Here is a 20247-nt window from a genome sequence, read left to right on the forward strand (position 1 = left end):
TCTCACTTTCAGCATTTATTTACAGCAGGAACTATATAGACTGCAAACCAATATGAAGACAGCACACACTGAACACTTGACCATCACCGCTCTGATAACTTAGCAGCTCTAATTTACACTTTACACAAATACTTTAGTTCAGCATGCAAATATTTAAATACAACAGATGGTGTCAGGGACAAGAGTCAAACCGATTGTGTTTTCACAAGTATGAATGAAGCCTGACAAGACTTTTCATGTAACTATAACACCTTAAACAAAAAATACAATCAGTGTCAGTGGAACTGTGCTACTCCAAAGGGAGAGGATGGTCACCTGATGAATGAATGGTTGTTTCAAACAATTACATCACATTAACTTTTTAACGGCTAGCAGCTACAATGCAGCTGGTATAGTTTGTATCGATGAATGTTCTTCACATGAAGCTCGCAACAAAAGATGTTATAGATGACAAGTTTTGAAGTTGTAAAGAGCAGTAACTTTCAAGCTAAATTAAAAACAGTATTTACAAAAACAAAGTAAAATGTGAAAATGAGCATTTCAGGTAATAATGCATGTGATTTTATCATATAAAACAAACAAATATTTTAATGCTGCAGGGAAAACTGATTTTGTGCATGTCCATCTTTGTTGATAATGCTGCTTCAGTAACTTAAAATGGGGGAAAAAATTATATTTACACAAAGCCTCTAGGATTTTAAACATGTACAGTAGCTCAAAGTCATCACTCAAAAAAATCTACAGCAGCTCTGTCAATAAATAGATCCATTGTTTTTACACATGATCCAATTAGACCGAGGAGACTTTGGCTTCAGGTTACATCAATAGTTTCTCTCAATGGAACATGAAAAACAACAAAAATAATGCATCATATTCATTTCAAAAGGGACTCAGTGAGGAGATATTTCTCCCTGTCACATTTCCAGTCTTTAGAGAACACACATACCTCCATGTATTGCATTCAGATTGTAGCTGCCCTGGGAATCTGTGCACACTCACAATCAGCTCTCATTTCCATACTCAGTAAATAACATCTGTCTGACAGAGATGCATTTCCAGATATATTAATGCATGAGGTACACTGTTACTGTTGGCACAATACATTACTGAATACACAGTAGGAGTTTCTGGCTTTTCAAAATGAAAGAGAGTGAGTTTCGCTTTGGAAACCAAAGGTATTCAGAGTCACCAAGTGTCTGTGCTTTATCCCATATGGATGTATGCAAACTAAAAAGTGAAAATGGTACACTGTTAAATTCCTCTTATATATTATAAATAAAGGCTTTTCAAAATCCAAATTGTACATTATATACAGACAATACAATACAATATATATATATCACAACTGCTGGTTTAGAGGAAATACCCAGTAAGGCTCAACATTCATTTGGGAAAAAGGCACTTGAAATACATCCTTTGAAGTATCTGATAAATCAAGTCACATTAGCAGCTTTTTTTTCTTTTCTTTGGTTAAAAAAGTGCAATTCCCTGATGGAGACAACACCGGTGGATGTGGTGTATCTCTTGTGAATGTCTGCCCCTACCCCATCAGCTCAAAAACAAACCCAAGTAACATCAACCCTTTCAAAAAAAGACAAAGTATACTGATCACAAAGTAGTGTACCAGGTTATGTGTGACACCGGTGTGTGCTTTTCTCTGAGCTAAATAGCTATGTACAAAATAGGCCACTCTTTCCATACATTTCCTCAGTAACAAAATGCACTGATTATTCACACACAGTTGTACCTTTGAGGTCAACCCACAACTGTAAGGTGTTGCACAAAAAAGCCACTCAAGACTCAGTGAAATTCTGAGCTGTGCTTGATTATTGCTGATTCTTGACTCATGCAATTATTTTAAGTGTGAAATAAAAGAATATGGATTTAAAAAATAATCTTTCATGGGATTTGGACACAGTAGCCGGCACTGTGCCTACTGATGCAGCCAGACGAGTGACAAACATTTACCAGGACATCTGCCAAACGCCAGCTAATTTGCCAAAAGAAAAGATGAGTCTAATTTCAATAAAAGCTTTTGTAATTAAGTCAAGGTCTTTTCTATGAACAGTCAACCCATAGAAATATTCAACAATTTCAAGGAGAAGAACAGTAACAATTTAACTCTTAAAAAGGTTCAAGTTATCGTATTGAAATTAATACAATTTTGATATACTTTGGATTAAGGGACCAAAATAAAGTTAAATAGATATTTGTACTGTTGTATCGAAAAAAAAAACTTTTTTCGCACTAAAAGCTTTTTCAGGGGAATGGAGTTTTTTGTCTTCTAGCAAATTAGACAATATGTTTGGCTGTTATTAGGATTCGGCTCAATGCTCTGAGTGAAGGGGTGCTTACGAGTCTCCATGTATCTCCTGGTTTTGCAGCTACTTCTGAGAATTTCACATGTCAGTGTTTAGAGCAAGAGTTAGATAGGTGAACCTCCCATTTCCTCAAGAATCGTCATCATCATCGTCATCATCATCATCTCTGGTGGCATTTTGTGCGTTGTGGAAGAAGGCCTCCTTCTCTGTACCCATGGGCTCTCCTTTTATCATGCATTTAGGTGGGTCGGTTCCAGAACTGGTCAACACTGCCTCTGCACTGTTCCGGATGCCATAGCTGAAGTAGATGATGAAACCTACAAAGAGTGTAGAAATAATTACACAAAGATTAAGTATTTTTAACAACTCAGGTACAGTATAGATTATATCTAACATTGTTGGCCAAAACTCCAAAGTACCTATGACCATCCAGATTGTGAAGCGCAACCAGGTTCCTCTGTCGAGCTGCATCATCAGGTACACATTGACAAACATGCTAATGATGGGGATGAAGGGCAGCAGTGGAACCTGTGAGGAGAGCATGTGCATAATATATTTAATGAATGACGATATAAAAACGTGACTAAAAATGGATGGGAAATACCTCAGCCGAATTGAACTGTAGCTAAAGGGTTTAAAAATGAACAACCAAACATATTTCAAATGCCTGATGTAATCCAAGTTATGTCATATTTTCCAGGAAGCCATTGGCTTCCATCCATCTCATTACTGCATGAAAATGTTTTAGAGCCTGTTAGAAGTAGTGATGGAGTTTTCACAAAATTCAGGAAAGCTCCCTAAGATTTGATTTCAATAATAACCCAAACTGAACAGGATGCAATCAATTCAGACACAAAAGATGTGTAGTCATTTAAAGCAAATCCCCCTTTCATGGTTTTGTGCTGTAATTTAAAGTGCAGCAGTTTAACTGTTCAACTGCCAGGTGAAAGAATACACTCTACCTTGAAGGCGAGCTTGGTCTTGCTCTGCGGTTGTCTGCACACGATGGCGGTGATAATCAGACTGACCAGCATGATGACACTGAGGATAGCCAACGACCACGGTGCCAGCCCTCCTTGAACAGCTACAATACTGAAGACACACACCAGAACTCCTGAGTGGAAAAAAGAAATCACAGTACAGAGAGAACATAAGATGATTGTAAGCGTCAGTGACCAGGTGAATTACTCTTGAATGACACTTTCATGCACTTTTCTCTGGGCTTTGACTCGTCTCTCACCAAGCACGCTGGTGCAAATGTTGACGGCAAAGCCGGACAGCGGAGACGGCTCCGTATTTGAAGGGTAGAGGAGATTCTTGATGGTGAAACGATCCTCTGGCTGTGGCAACATGTCGATGGTCCCCTCGTTGAAAGATTCAGCCAGCTCAGATTCATCCTGAGTGTTGGCCATCTCGTACGCCTGGTTTGGCTGTTCAGGCTGGTATCTTCACACGGCAAAACAGACAGTCAAAACCTCAACTTCCTAAGACTGCTGTTTCATTTGGTAACTTTGTGTTTGGGGTGATTCATCACTACAATCTCTACGGTAAGATGCATAAAATACAAAAACTATATTTTTAATTGATAAATTCTGATAAGGCGTGATAAGAGATCAGTCGTTTGCATAGGAGCTTCCAAATTCTTATTCTGTTAAACTCTCAGTGTCTGTTCACATCCTCAATGACTCAAAAATCCTTTCTTCAATGAGTAATCTAATGAAAACAATTAAAGGTCCAGTGTGTAATAATTGGCAAGGTTTATTGGCAAAATCTGAATATACTACCCATGAATATATTTGAGTAGTGTGATCACTATAAAATAAAATTTGTTTGGTTTTCATAGCCTTATAATTATTCTTTTATATATACATATAGCAAGGGTCTTGCTTTGGAGAGTGTTGCCATCTTGCACCACCATATTTGTACAGCAACCCAAACGGAAAATCCAGCCAGCCAGAGAGCACGTTTCGTGAGTTTGGTATTCATAAATAAACCAACGAAGAAGAAGGCTAAAGAAAAAGGAGTAGGAAACAGGATGTGCAAATTTGGTTCTGTTCAGCCTGGAAATCCTCAACTATGACTGACAAGTTTAGGATTTATACATAGGTGGAGAGGAGAGGACTACCTGAGGACCAGCACACACGCAGCAACCAGAGTGTAGGCCAGCAAGGTGCCGATGGACATGAGGTCAACTAGGTCTTTCAAGTCAAACAGGAACGCCATCACAGCTGCAGGACACACAGGAGAAGAAGAAGACACATCAGTAGAAAGACAGACTCCTTCAAATTACTCCAGCATCTTACATTGCATTGCATTTAATACTTTCAACACAATTTAATAGAATTACTTTTAGATTTTATTTTATTTACAGAGAAACAATCATCTTAAAAAAGCTCCATGTACTGTATTTACAACTCCACACCATCCTCCTTCCACATGAGGGCACTGTTGCCTTTGGCCTCATCCTTGCTACCTACCAGACATAAGCCCTGCCACAAAGGTGGAGACGGTGGGGGTCTTCCTCTCGCTGACACGTGCCATAAACGAGAAGAGCAGACCATCGCAAGCCATAGAAAAGATAATGCGTGGGAGTGGAAACATGGAGCCAAGGAGACTACGCCAAGGATGAATGAAGGAGGAGGAGGAAGGAGCAGAGAATTATAACTCGAGGAAATGTTCCTGAACTCTGGTTTCTGACACAAGGCCTAGACTGCAGCCGCTCTCAGCCCGGCATCCTGATAAACAATGCAGCGGGCCGTGCTCAGGATGTTACACTGCCGGATTTTCACATTCGCAATAATATTAAATTTGCGGGACTTGCCTTTGTGCTACGTGCCCGTATCGGTTTTTGGCTGAGAGTTTGCACTGAGGCCGTGTGCACCAGGAGTCTTTCACGGTTCTGACAAGCAACCACAACCAGTTAGTCGGTTTAGATCGTGACCTCACCTGCAACAGCACCCGAAGTTATTGTGGCTGTTAGAGGGGCTTTGGTTCGTGGGCTGATTTTAGCCAAACATTTGAAGAGAAGGCCATCTTCTGCCATAGCCCAGATCACTCTGGGCATTGGGAACATGGAGCCTAGTAAACTAGTAGGGGAGAGAGAGAGAGAAAGCATGCCGTGCAAGTGAATGCACACAGTTAGGACAGAGAGGAGAGGGTGTCTGGATACATTTATTATCCTCATTGCTGAACATCTTATTTAGTGTATCACAACTCTTCTGGAGAGGCTTTCATGCTTTCATTGGAATCACTTCTTTTCAGCCACAAAAATCTAAAGTAACTGATGTTGGGCTTCTGTTGGATTCGTCAGCAAAGTGATTCATCCCCAAGATCTGATAAAGGGTTGGAGTCAAGGTTCTCTGAAAGTTCTTCCACACTAAACTTATAGAATTTATAAGAAAATAATGTTTTATGTTTTGCTGAGACAAGAAAGGAACGTCTATAAAAAGCAGTTGCCACAAAGTTGAAAGCACACTAACTTCTATTAGATCATTTGCTGTAGCATGAAAATTTTCTGTGACTGGAACCAAATACCAAAAACAGTCCCAGATGAGAAGCAAATAAAAATCAAACAGTGGTGTCTACATATCTGGCCAAAAGCATCACAACTCAGCTCTGGACTATGATAATATTCAGCAAAATATTCTACACAACAATTCATCCACATTAAGAAATGTTGGTTTAGTCCAATAGAAACTAAAAAGTAAGTGAAGCTGAAATAAAGGTACCCTGCTGTGAGGGAACACATTTATAAGATGCCACAAAGGTGATAATTAAATACTTCACTTACATATGCAGACACATACTGTATCAGAGTATGTATTCAATGCATTCAAGTGAACAAGAAAAGGCAGACTATTTGTAAACTGTATGTGTATGCATCTATTTACCGAATGTGTATGCCTGGCTGGTATACACATGGTATGTGAGTGCAAATGAAGTATGCAGCATTGGCAGAGATGGTTTCTCATGCACATGTAGAGGAGACACCATTACAAAGATCTTGCCAATGGCTTCACACTTCTTCAGTGATCTACAGGTGGTTGAACTGTGATGCACGGCAATGCTTCAATCTTTCACAAAAAAAAAAAATCTACAAATGTCTTATGATGAAGTAAATGTATTCAACACCTTTTGTTAGAATTCACACAGTTTTCAGTGAGTAAATGCAAGCTGAATGTGAACAGAGACTTGTTTCTCACTCAGCTCAATCCACAGGGAACCTTTAAGTAACAGTGTTAGATAACATTAGCCGTGCTGTGTGTCTACTTGAAAGAAATAATACACAGAAATTCCCTCTCAGTGGATCGGCTCCACGATTTTGTCATCTGGTGTTCATGAAACTAGTTCTGCCTTAGAACTTAACTAAACATAAGAGGATGCATTATACTAAAATTCTATACACTGTGTAATCAACTTGAATTATTCACTCCCAAAAAATGCATGCAGAATAATTACATAATAATTCCTCCATGACTTCTCATGCCGAGAGGAAGCAGAAGAGCCTCTTACCTGGTCGACAAGGCACATAAAGAGCCGACAGCCACTGCATAAGTGGCTCCCTCCCAGCCCACATACTTAAAGGCCACAGGCAGAGGGCTGTTTTTGTCCAGCAGGTAGTAAGGCATCATGACAGTGAGGGCTGCGGACACGCCGAAGTAGGCCACGAAACAGATAAGGAGCGAGGCCACAATCCCAACGGGAATGGCCCTTTGGGGATTTTTCACTTCCTCTCCTGAGGGGGAAAAATAACTGAACATGTCAGAGGATTGGGGCTCATGTATTTTGATCGTCTTTTTTTTTTAAGTCATACACTTCCTCTTACCTGTAGTGGCGATGCAGTCAAACCCTACAAAGGCATAAAAACAGGTGGCGGCACCGGAGAGGACTCCGCTGAAACCGAAAGGCATGAAGCCGCCAACACCAAGACTTTCCTCTGATGGTACCGCCTCAGTCACACTGGAAGACAACAGTAAAAACATTTGATAGTCTGAAACACAGCTCTGGCATATCATTAGGAATTCCTTTGTAAGGAATAGGCCGTCTGTTTCACCCACTTGAGGCTAGAGTTGGTGGTGGTCACGTTGAGGATTTCCTCAGGGTTCAAGCTCCAGTTTTTTAGGTTTCCTTTCACCAGGCCAGAGACGATCACAAACAGCAGCACCAGTACATTGATGCAGGTGAATACTTTATTTACCAAGGCTGACTCCTTCACTCCAAACACAAGCAGGCCTGCAAGCAGTGAAAACGGACAATGTGAAATTTTAATGTCTATAACAGGGAAAAAATAAGATAAAAAGGTAGAGAGAGATGTCCAAGCTGCTCCTGACCTGTTAGAGTGAGTATGATGAAGACAGCAAATATGTCAGGATACTCTGCCAGGACACCCGGGGCGTTCATGGTCATGTATCGTCTGCAGAACACCTCAATGTGCTTTCCAATCAACTCGTCAAAGGTCGCGCTCCATGCTCTGGCCACACTTGAAGTTCCTGTGTGGAGGAGAGTGTTAATATAAACTGAGCAACATCTGGTGTAGCAGCCAACTCATTTCTTTCCTTATTTTTAAGTGTCTCACCAATGATATACGAGAGGATGAGGTTCCAGCCCGTGATGAAGGCCCACAGCTCTCCGACTGTCACATAGCTATAGAGGTAAGCCGAGCCAGTTTTAGGGACACGTGCTCCGAACTCTGCGTAGCACAGACCGGCCAGGACGGACGCCAAGGCGGCAATGAGGAAAGAGAGGACGATGGCCGGTCCAGAGCTGCTTCGGGCTACGGCACCAGCGAGCACATAGACGCCAGCTCCCAGCGTGCTGCCAACACCCAGGGCCACCAAGTCAAACGTGTTGAGGCATCGACACAAGCGGGAATCATCTGTGTTACAGTCCACAACCTTCACCCGCAGCAGCTGCTTCCCAATGCCTTTTAATGTTGCCAGAATCATCCTGGCTGACGCTCTGTACAGGAAGCTCTACAGTAGATGATTTACCTGTTGACACGAAGAATTGGAATTACAATGTTGAGATTTATAAAGCATATGTTGACAACAAATCAAAAATCTATGGTGCTATGGTGCGATTACCAATTACTACAAAACGCGAAATGAGATTTTTTTTTACTACATAAAGTTTTTTCCAGGTGTCATGTGCAATGCTTTGTTGTTGTTCAGCTGCTCCATTGATAGGTCACCACAGCAGATCACCATCTGTATTTTAGCTCTGGTATAGGTTTTTACACCAATAATCCATCCTGAAACAAACTGAATTTGGCACTGAACCACAAATTGTTTATTATTATTATAAGGGTCCAACCTGCTCCACTCCCTGAGTCACAACCTGTTCTTGACATTTGCTCAAGACACTCCCAAATTCCTTTACCTGCTCCAACTGTCAGTTCAGAGGTAAAAGATGGTGGGGACTGAGCTATAAGCATTTGGTTGGTTTCACAAGCCAAAAAACTAAAATGAGAACATGGTGGTTGGTAGGTGTGTCCAGCACTGTGATGGATGATGTTTTGCATCTTGAACAATCTTACTTCTCATTCTTCCATGCAAATGGTAACAAAAAGTTATAATGATGAGGTGCTGCTGAAATTTTGAGTGACATTAACATGAGCCAGAGATTATGCAGTGGTGGCCAAAATTACTACATTAGAACACTTGGCATCTTTAAGAGGTTTCAGTTGTTTTTGTTGAATTGGCCATTAATCATCATTATGCTTCTATAAACAATAGAACAAAGCCATCAGAAGAATATTTAGGTAGGTCCTTACAAAAAACAAGCACACAATCACGTTCCTTCACAGAAGAAGCCAAATTATTTACAAACTCTGGACATCAACCTCATCAAGCACATTTAGAGCGAGATGGAAAATAAACTGGACAGATCTATTACCCTTGAAAAGGAAAACATTTGGCTTGAGTAGTAAGAAGGCATGGGATAACATTAGTGCAGAAGTTCTCAGGATATATTGACACCATGCCAGAGAAATGTGCTGCTGTAATTGCTGCAAAAGGTGGACATGCTAAATATTAGATTATAAAAGTGGATAGAAACAGTAGCACTCACTTCATCTAATAGTGCTCTGAGCAACCATCTGCATATTTTATGAACTTTATGAAAAGAAATCAGGTTTTGGAGGCAAAAAAAGGTCAGGGATTTTCAGATCTGTCAGCCGTTGTATTAATTTGGCCATTACTGTATAACATGCTCCATCAGAACACAGGAAGTGGATTTTACAAATGTGGATGAGTCAGACTTCTTCATATAGACGGTTTTACTGTAGCATGCAAATGTGTGTGGTTAAAGTGTGAGGATGAGAACATATGTCACGTCAGGGGGAAACAGTGCACAGCCACTGGTCCGTACACAGTCAAAACTGTCCCGCAATTCTCTACGACGAAAGTTGTGTCATATATACTACTACAGTAGCAGTGACTGAACCACATGGGTACCACAGGATGTACATTTACAACATGTTGTAGAAACAAGGTGCTGAATTTCAATTGGGGAAATTCCATTTATAATCACTAGTATTGACATTGCATACAAGTTTTAGTTGTTCTGCAAGAGCAATTATAAATGTCTCTTATTAAGTGACAATTACATCATGTTAATTTGTTGTTGTTGGTTAGAATGATGCCAAAGCAGCCTCCTTGAGGTGTGCAATGCTACTTCATCACAGAAACATGCCAAAAAGTCACAGGAGCAGGATCATGTCTAGATGCTGGACAGTGAAATACTGTAGACATGTAATGCTGTTATTATGTTTTGAGAAAACACAAAAATCTACACTACGCCATGATGTTGCATGGTTGTGAAAACTTGTGATGTGTGGTGTTCAGCCAAGATTCAATTTCAAAGCCTCTTCTAAAACAGCACAGCAGAGACGGATATAGATCTACAGTAATACACACATACTCACTTTCACAACACAATCCAAAACAGGATCTTCTTTCTTCACTGATGAACTAATTTGCTCTACTGTCAGTTTACAAATCCACCCAAACACTTTCTCCACGGTGCGGCTCTATGAACTAATATCAATGCATCAGGCGAACAGAGACAAGACAGACGTTTACATGCACTGGTCTGACACGTGATGCAGATGCCTCTTAGTGTATAAACCATTCAGGTGTCCAGCTCACAAATAGAACAGTGACACATCACATGGCCTAAGGACTCCAGCTCTCTGCAGCAGCTGTGACGACAGTCATATTCCACCAGCGCAAGACTGACTGACTTTAGCAGCAGCTATCAATTAACATCAAGTCATGAACACAAGAGGCCTTAAAATAATGTGACCCGATTGCACTGTCTTCATCTTTTACAGCAGAGATACAGCTGTTTGATTTTAGGTTATATGTTCGGCCTCTGTTGGGAATTATAATCAAATAGGACACATGAATCATGTGCTTTGTGAATGTGAAGGCACGGAGTCAGTGGTATTTCTGCTACATATCAGGGAGTTAAGGTTTGTACAGAATATCCTTTCCTAGAAAATTAGGTTCAAGGAACGCATGAGACATAGCTGTAGTTGGACAGCTTTGTGTTGTCTGCTGTCTAGGTTATGATGACCCGGGCAGCTGGAGCCAGACATTTCATTAGGCCAAACGTTTGATTAGACCAGTGTGCAGAAGCCAAAACAAACCCTTGTGAAGCGCACATTAAAAAAATAAAAAGCAAATCCTGCATCTGTTAACCAGAGCATATCTCTCACATCTGTCAAATATCTCAACAGAGGCAGGGCATGAAAAACTATGCCCTTATACACCGCGCAAGGAAGAAACATTTGTCATATGATTCACAGCTCGGGCGACAACAGCCAGAGGTTCAGGACTCACCACAGAAGCATACTGTAGCGCGCACATGATGTGACGGTGACATGAGTGGCTGAGCTAAAAAAAAAAAAAGGGGGAGGTGGGCAGGGAAGAACCCTGCCCTCTTCTCAGCCAATCACTGAATTCACCATCTGCTTATGACACAAACGCGTGGGAGTGAATTTTGGAATAGCAGTCGCTCACATGCTCTTCACTGTTTGGCCCCGGAGCAAAATACTTTTGCTCCTTCAAATGTCATTAAAGTTGGCCATGACATTGTTTAGTATTTACAGTGACGTATGTGGAAGTAAACACAACAAGACCTCTGAAGTCAAACATAATATATAGAAAGTAAATCTGAGGTCAGATTTAAAATTAGTGTGACCTCAATATACAAGCAGGTGATCAGACGGACGTGTGGCCATCACTGATTCTCTAAAGGTAAATATACATCTGTGATAATATTACATTATAAAAATAGATGTAGTTCCCATTTGCGTCAAATGATGCTGCAAATGTGGCATCCATTACGCACAATACATAGACACCTGCAGAACCACTCTGGGAAGTCACGTTGTCAGGTTGAGTTTGCAACTTTTTCCCCTCACATGAATTTGAGAAGTGCTGCTGATTGTCTTTGATTACAATTTCCCCCAACATGAATTTAAAAGATGACCACGGCAGAGAGCCAATTTAGAAACCACCGCACTGCCACTTGGCATGCGAAGGGTATTTAGCCGCCCTTCAAAAAGCCCACCTGCCCTTGTGGTGTAACTACGGATGGAGCAAACAAAGTGCCATGTGAGAGCGATCATAAAAACAGACAGCTTACACGAGTCAAACAAACTTTCCTTTCTAGGGATTAGTGGCATGTCTAGAGCCACAATGACCTTGTAACATTAACTTGTAACGTTAAAGCTATGAAGGACAAAACCTAACAATAACAACCATTACAAAAGGAACAACAGCTTCTACTACTATCTGAGCTTTATTTTGATGATCATACCTTCACAGGGAGATGCCTCAAAGTTGGTCCTGGATGCGTAAAGGTTATTGCCCTTGTGGTTAAAAAAGGGGAACAATCATTACAACCACTAACAGAACTAAGTTAAAGACTGAAACTAAAATATTCCCAGTCCTCCTTACATCACACAGGTAGCCTGCATTCTCATAGTATTATGGTAGTAAATGGTACTGTAACCATGTAAAACCACATACTGTGCATAACTATGTGTTACATAACTGATGGGTGGTTGTCACGCTATTTGTTTGTGAAAGTGACATTCAAAGAGTTTAAATATCAACACAAAAATACCTATTTCAATCCTCATGATACCCATTATATGATAAATGTTCTTTAGTATGTCTACAGTGCCTCTCTCACACACGCAAGGCAGCCAATAATAGTGTGTGATGTGGATTGTGACATGTTGACACCCTGGTTTCAAGCCAGGTGCAGTGTCAAAAACAGGCGCCCATTGGAGCACAGCTGACCTTGCAGGCTTCTCTCTGGTTCAGTGTTTATGTTCTATAGCTCCTTCATAGCTCTGGGATTATAGATTAAGTTATAAATGTCAGGATGACACCAAAGACAGTATCCACCCCTAACCCTCTATGGTACGCATTATGATCCCAGTTGGTAAAAAAATGTTTTGGGTGTTTTTTTGTCTTAAAATAGACCAATTAAACATAATCAAGAGAAATTTTCAAAAAATATTATTTTTTTTGTAGTTTTTAGGGTTTGTTGCCATACGGCAACACCGTACGATAGTGGAAAGTAATGAAAATAATAGAGTTTTGTCTAAAATTGTAATAAAATTTATTTAAAAACTAATGTTATAGTCTCAACAATCCCCAGTAGCCTGAACAGTAAAGAATGCATCTCATTTGAAAGTAAAAACCATTTAAAAAGACATTTTTCACTGCACTTTTACCCTCACTATCCTCGCTGTCCTCACCATCTCCACTGTCCTCATTGTCTCCACTGCCCTCGCTGTCTCCACTGTCCTCATTCTCTGGCTCATAGTCTTCATCATTCCCACTGTCTTCATCTTTCACTTTCTCCTTGCTATGTTGCCAGCTGCTCGTTTTCTTCAACACTGAATCCTAATTCATCTTCACTACCATCTACTGGGAGGGCTAATTGATGGACCTGAAAAAATAACTAAATTATTCTACATGGTTGTGGAGCCTGAGTCCATAAAGTTTACAATATTATTTTGAAGAATTTAGGCCTATAACTAAATACAAAATGTTATCAACATGCCGGGCTAGCAATTCATAATGGTACGGTGTTGCCATATGGCAACATACACATTTGAACAAATTTCTAATATTTAATGATCAAGTACAGTGCAATAAACTACAGAATAATGAACTTAACTAACCTATTATTGAGTATATATTTTTTTCCCAGTTGAAAATAGTCATTAAAACACTTTTTTAGATCATTTTTGAGGGGTCAAATGGCGAGGCTCCTCCCTGTGAAAACGTCTGCAGAAAAGGGCTTAAAAATGGCCTCCAGAAGGTCATGTAACAAATTTAAACACTGCTATTGGTTTACTTAGAACCTCCCCTCTCTTTTAATGCATTGCAACATAACTGGGGATGTATTGTCTGTGTGTAGAAGGCTTAAAATGTGTTTGTTGCCATATGGCAACGCCGTACCATAGAGGGCTAAAACATGTGTCACTGCAATTTCATAAGTTGTTAGGCTATACACAAAAGAGCGTTAATAGCTTAAGTGTTGGTTCTGATTCTGATTTGCAGGATCTGACCACTGGCTGGCACATTGCCCATGATACTGGTCCAAAATATTAGAGAGAGAAAAAAAATCACAGATGACAGGTGGTGAGACTGCTCATTTACAATGCTGGTTTAAATTTATTTGCATATGCTTTGTGAACACAATTATGCCTCATTAACTAACATGTCAGGAACATGTAGGTTTTAAATTCATCTCTTAACTTTTCTATAGACATTACTGTTGTTAATTTCCAAAATGAGCTTACCTGAAAACACAGAACCCCAGATAAACACTGATTACTGACGAGAGATTTCTAATAAATACATCTTTTACCAGGGTCACTGACACCACAGGTACTTAACAGCCTTGTTTCAAACTATTCTCAATAGACAAGAAGCCTGAAACCAATGTTAAAAAAGGCCTGGGATGGGGTTTTACCCCATGTGTTGAGGCTATAGTCCTCACTGCAGGCGGCCCCGGTTCGATTCCCGCGTTGAGCGGCCCTATCCTGCCTGTCATTCCCCCTCTCTCTGCCTCCCATTTCCTGTCTTTCTCAACTGTCCTATTAAATAAAGGCATGAAAAGCCAAAAAATATACAGATACACTGTGAAAACAAAGACTGTTAACTCTAAACCATAACAAAACTGAGCACATCCTCAGTAAAAGGAATGCCAGTCAGATTATTTGGCTGGAAGGCAGCACAAAGAGGATCAACATACATGGAAGGTTTCACATACGCAGCCAATATTAGCCTCATATGTGACCGTAGTGATCTTCTCTGGCTTCATGTCTGGATTCTATACAATCAGGGAAATGTATAGTGAAGCAGACATTAAACATGATAAGTACAAGCCTTCTCTATCAGAACAGTGGATGGACTGACTGGGTGACTGAGATGAAACCTGTCTGACGTGTTCTATCAAAATCAACTCATCAGCTGGGTGGATAAAACAAGATTTGACTAGAGTATGAATTATTCTGGTTAGTTTATGATTGATTATAACACAGTTTACTACTTAGCATGTTTTTTTTTTGTATTTGACCTATTTATGCAAAATCTGTTAATTTTTTGTAATGCACGATTAACATTAAAACTACTGGTGATCTGGATCTTTAAGAGGAAAAGTTCATGTAGGCTATGTCCTTACAATGTTCATGTCTTCTAAAGTTTACTGGAGTAATTCCTGTTTATTGTGTGTACTGTGTCATTTTAAAAAGCCTTAGGTATAGGGATAGTCTTACAGTGAAAAAGAACAATCTGACATATTCAGACTTGTTAGCTTTGGCTAAGAAGTTGAATCCATCCTGCTTGTCCTGTTCTTGTCTTCCACCACTTACACTGGAAATACTTAATAAAGGGCTCTGTTCCAGGACAGGTCAGAAGGCTGCTTTAAGACAATTACTAATTAACATAATGTTTTACAATTAATAGTCTGATATTGTACAACTATATCCATCAGTAAGATTTGAAGTGATTCAGAATTGATTTGGTTGGTCTGACCTCTCCACATTAATGCTTCACTTGGCCAATCACTTTTGTTTACATTGCGCTTCGAACACACAAATGGATTAAAATGCATATGTCTGCATTGAAAATTGATCAATGCTATTTTGATATTACATTACATATTGAGCATGTTGTAATTAAAAAAATACGTAATTTAATAACACTAAGAAAGCCTATTCGGTCTATGTACAGTGTGGGGTTCACGTGAGTTCGCCCCACACCACGAGTGGAAGTGACGCTCTTGGAGGTCTGTGGCGCTATAAAAGGCAATGTTTCTGCTCGCGCTCAAACTCGGTATTTCCCCACAGCTAAACACCCACGTTGAACAGCTGGAACTTCTGCTTTTTTTCTTTCTTTCTTTCTTTTCACTCGGCCACTTCAACGTGTCCTCTGATGTTATGAGGAGAAAAGTCAGGGGCACCGCTCTCAGATGCTCTGGGTTATGTTGCATCAGCCGGATGGTTCCTGGCTCTTCTCACCATGTGCACGGCACTTCCTCATGAAGCAGCTCGTGGAGGAGCAGCGTGTCTTGTGAGCCACGCGCTACCTTTCTATCTCTTTTTACAAAATCCTCCAACAAACTAATAAACATTTATAATAAACAGTGCAAACATTTGTTCAGAAACAACTTTATGTTACCTTTAACAAAGAGTTGAAAATCTGAGCGCTCTTACCTTCTCGAGGAAGTCGCCGACCACACACACAAAAAACTGCCCCAACACAACTCTAAACAAAAGTCGCATACAACGCTTTCATGGGCCCGACGCTGCAGACAGATGGTTTGTTGGGCAGGGCAATACACACGCGTACACGCGAGTTGTAGATGCCCTCCTCCCCCCTCTTCCCTCTTGGGTGAGACTCCACCCGACACTTAAAAGTAGTATCACATTACATGCCCACTGTAGCCTATGCAGTCATTAGATGGCGCTCTTTACAAGCAAATGCACCCTCACACACTTTCCATCTTTTCCTCCTCCCGTGTGTCTCCTTGAGGCATCCTGGATGGTGATCAGACACAGCAACATACCTGTAGTCATGTCTTAATTTTAAATTTGGCTCTGCATCAGTATGCGCATCTCTCCCTGCTGTTTCTCCCTTCCCTTTCACTGTTGCATACAAAGAATTTCACATTAACGCAGGATGATTATGGATCGGGTGTGAAGTCGCAAAAGTCTCAGTAGGGAGAAACAAAGCTGTTACACTCCATTCTCTGAGATCCCCTCTGTGGCTGTGGAGCAGCTCCATGTCGTGATGCACCAGGATTTGGGATTATGAATATCAGAGGGGTGGGGGTGGTGGGAGTTCCAGTTGTCACCACACACAGCCCTGGATGGAGAGAATTCCTTCCTTCCAACTAGATCAGTCACTTTGAGGCCTTGCTGAGACTAGCTGTGGATGTTGCTGAGATCAGCTGGGTGGCTGCTTCATGATTCCCTTCTTTGCTTTGACTATAACTACTACATGTATCAAAGCTTGCTAAGACGTAATTGGTAACAGAAGTGCTGTATACGCTGCCTTATCTGACATTTCTAGATTTACGGTTGACTGCTGCTCACCCTGTGGGCCAATTGTGGATCGCCTTGATAAATGGGAGTCAGTGCTCTAAGGTGATTTTGAAGTAATGTAGCTCCTGTGGGACTTGGAGAAGGAAGTACTTCATATGAAATTCTTGCACACTCTCCCTCTTCAGATATTGCTGCAATTTGCTCCTCTTAGGTACAGTGTCTTTACTGTACATCCCTGGTTAATCATTTCCCACCCCACAGATTTATCTTAACCACTGTGATGAATGACAGCCAGTTGACTGTGTTAATGCTTCCCACTATAGGCGTACTGGCGTTTCCCAGCTCTGGTTCTCAGGAGCTTGAGTACTGATGGTTTTAATTCAAGCTGTTTAATGAGGACTGAATAGACATTAGACACCAGGAGAATGCAGTTAATTACCTTGTACAATAGAAAACAAGTGGCACTTTGGGTCCCAAAGATCTGCATTGGAACCAGTCACTGTCTGTGTTCTGCATAGGATGAAAAACCGAGTGTAATGACAAAAGGAATATCAGCCCGCTCTGCTCTCTGCTGGGTCTGACAACAGTCCCATCACAGACATTGATCTTTCCCTCTCCTGTGCTGATTGCAGAGTGCTCCACTAAGACTGTCTGATCCAGGAACCAGTGATCTTTACTATCGTATAAATCACATTAAAAGGAAAAATTCAAATCAGTTTGACCCACGAGACTGAGGATCCTTCTTTCTCAAGCTTTTGATAATGACATTTAAGGAATACTAACATTTTTGGGGAAATTCACTTGTTCATTGTCTCACAAAGAGTTAGAGGAATGATGGCTGATTGATATCAGTTTCATCTTGATCCACTTTAGCCTTGTTTATAGCACGAGCAATGGAAGAAAAAAAAATATATATATACAGAACAGTTATTCTAAAATGAACCACTATTTGTACTTCTCATTCATTTCTATTACAGTCACAGAAGCATCAGATTTTCTGACAAGTAAATACCTGTTGATATTTGAAAAAAACAGAATCCCCAAAGTCTCTTTTATCCATCTGGTTAAAAAAAAAGATTCCCCATGATAGATAAGAGGTTTTATTTATACATTTTCATATCTTCTGTATTGTCTCTTCATCCAAACAGTGAAGGTAACTAGAAATCATGTATGTCTCTATTCTCAATTTGTACAAGTAAAACTACATGAAAAAGTTACACAAGTCTGAATTATATTATTTAATATTTCAATATAATACCGAGACAGTTATAAAAATGGCTAAGACCAGAACTCTGTAATTACCCTCAGAACTGTGATAAGTGTTCTTTTCAGAGACCAGCGGGTATTTATTTTTCTGGGGAAAATTATGCTTAGCTGACGCACATTGTATTGTAATACATGAGACACAAACATGTGTTATATATCAAAATATATAACATATTCAAAAATATATATTTTAGCCCAGACTGTGCATGTTGCTAATATGATGCTAAAATTCAAAAAGCCAGAAAATCATTTTAGGCTCCATTGTTTTTCAAACGTCCTCAGAGCCTTTGACCTATGGTATGATACTGGAGGACTGTGTCTGACCATCCTAGAAAAATACAGCTAGCTGGTCTTAAAAGGATCAGGTGCCATACTTTGCACCCCAGGAGTTCAAATCTGCAGGAGCTGATTGTTCCTGAAAACCACAGGCTGTCTTTCTTCGAAAAACAACAATGAAAAGTACATGTGCTTCTCTGGAATGTTCCGCATATTCAGGAGTGAAAAGAACAAATGGCTTTATGCTGTGAGGTGAACTTTGTCTTTGTCATACAGGATGTGCTAAATATATGGACTTACAAAGAGGACAAAACTTCATCTAACGTCTCTTAGTTCTCAGCTATATTATTCCGCAAATGCAGAAATTGACTCAGCATAGGTCAAAGCAAGTTCAACCCTTCACATTTATGCCCATGTTAAATCAAACCTGACAGATGAAGGTTGAACAGAGCTGCCTTACAGAAATTCTCTGAGGAAGGAATACTTGATGTTCAAGCAGCTTCCTCAGGTACTGGTTTGGACTGGTTTTACCTGCTGTTGAGTCTAGTATCATCTTCAGACACCATACACAGTGCAGACCCCTTTTTATCATGCCATTTGGATGGAATCATTTTACACTAGACTTTGAGTGCTTGTACGGAAAATAGGTGTCCGTGTATGCCCCCAAAATTATTTATTGGTTGTGTTTTCACTGTGCCAGCAGATAAAATGCCACATGACCTAACAGACATTTCACTAATTAATCTAATAAACTTGACATTTCTCATTTCTGAAATTCTTGTCTCAGGCTGTTGAGCTTATCCGGAAAGCTCCAGTGACAGAACAGAATATCATCTTAGGCCTTTTGTGCTAGAGCTGCAGCAGTGTGCATGGTGAAATCCCTTCCTGACTTGCACAGTCTCATGGGTCAGACTCTGAAAACATCCTCTTTGTGCATGCCATAGCCCCACTTCTGACTATGACAATATTGGATTCTCCAGGATTTTCCCTCCAGGCATTTCTATCCTTGTGAGCTCATAAGAAATACAAAGAGACAAACTGCTACAATACACTCTGTGCTTTCAGGCTCACTTGTGAAATCTTCTCATGTGCAACACAGGACATACATCTTGCATAGTTCATGGATTTGATGGTCACAGCCTCTCATGAAATAGCCATGTGTGAGCATCCCACACTGTGAAGCTTGCACTTGCACTTTTTACTGTGGTTTTTTCAGAAAAGTGTTGATTTGACTCACCAAAGTTCAACCATGGTTTGCAATGGTGCTGCATTGTGCTGCAAGGTGTTTCTGTTATATTGTCCACCGTGTGAACAAATTTGCATGGTAATTGGATTGGACTGCATTATATTGTACGAGCCATCCCCTGTGGTAACACATGAATACTCATAAAGTAACTGTGGGCCATTTCTGGATAAGGCCAAAGAGTTTCTGAGGGAGGGGGTGGAGGATTATTTATTTTTGGCATTTGTCTTTCTTAGACACTTGACACTGAAGAGACTTAAAAGTTGCAGGAGATGCGTCATGCAGCTTCAAAATGTGCACCCAAACTAAAAGAGCCGCACAGACACCCAGCAGCTGGTTAATGAATATGTGCTGGGTGTGAAACAACAGCAGAAAAATGCCAGAAATAAAGACATTCAAAATAAAAAAAGGAAAAAGAAAATCATTTTTGAACCTTCCCAAAAATGCAGCCTCAAAAACCACAGAATTGAATCAGCACCTTTGTGAAACAACCTCAACAAAAGCTACATTGTGATCTTCCCAAACTGCCTTTCATGGCACAGCTGCTATTAAGAGTCAGCTTG

At 40.4% G+C, this 20247-nt stretch overlaps 1 protein-coding gene across 4 annotated transcripts; it reads right to left on the reverse strand.

The window, feature by feature from the left end:
• Positions 1 to 16323, reverse strand: LOC310996066 (high affinity cationic amino acid transporter 1-like). Of its 4 annotated transcripts, XM_083985354.1 has the most exons (13): positions 12456 to 12474; positions 12147 to 12198; positions 7897 to 8311; positions 7652 to 7810; positions 7379 to 7553; positions 7147 to 7280; positions 6834 to 7056; positions 5268 to 5407; positions 4447 to 4549; positions 3562 to 3767; positions 3284 to 3435; positions 2741 to 2849; positions 1 to 2638 (listed from the first exon to the last, which is right to left on the reverse strand). In XM_083985354.1, the coding sequence occupies exons 3-13, from the start codon at positions 8264 to 8266 to the stop codon at positions 2451 to 2453; spliced, it is 1959 nt and encodes a 652-aa protein (XP_083841480.1). In that variant the 5' UTR covers positions 8267 to 8311; positions 12147 to 12198; positions 12456 to 12474; the 3' UTR covers positions 1 to 2450. The 4 variants fall into 4 exon arrangements, with proteins under 4 accessions (XP_083841480.1, XP_083841477.1, XP_083841479.1 ...); XM_083985351.1 differs by lacking the exons at positions 12147 to 12198; positions 12456 to 12474 and adding an exon at positions 16069 to 16323; XM_083985353.1 differs by lacking the exon at positions 12456 to 12474 and having other exon boundaries at positions 12147 to 12413.
• Between the last annotated feature and the right edge of the window lie 3924 nt (positions 16324 to 20247).

This window comes from Trachurus trachurus (genome assembly GCF_905171665.1).
Source record: "Trachurus trachurus genome assembly, chromosome: 13".
Lineage (NCBI taxonomy): Eukaryota > Metazoa > Chordata > Actinopteri > Carangiformes > Carangidae > Trachurus > Trachurus trachurus.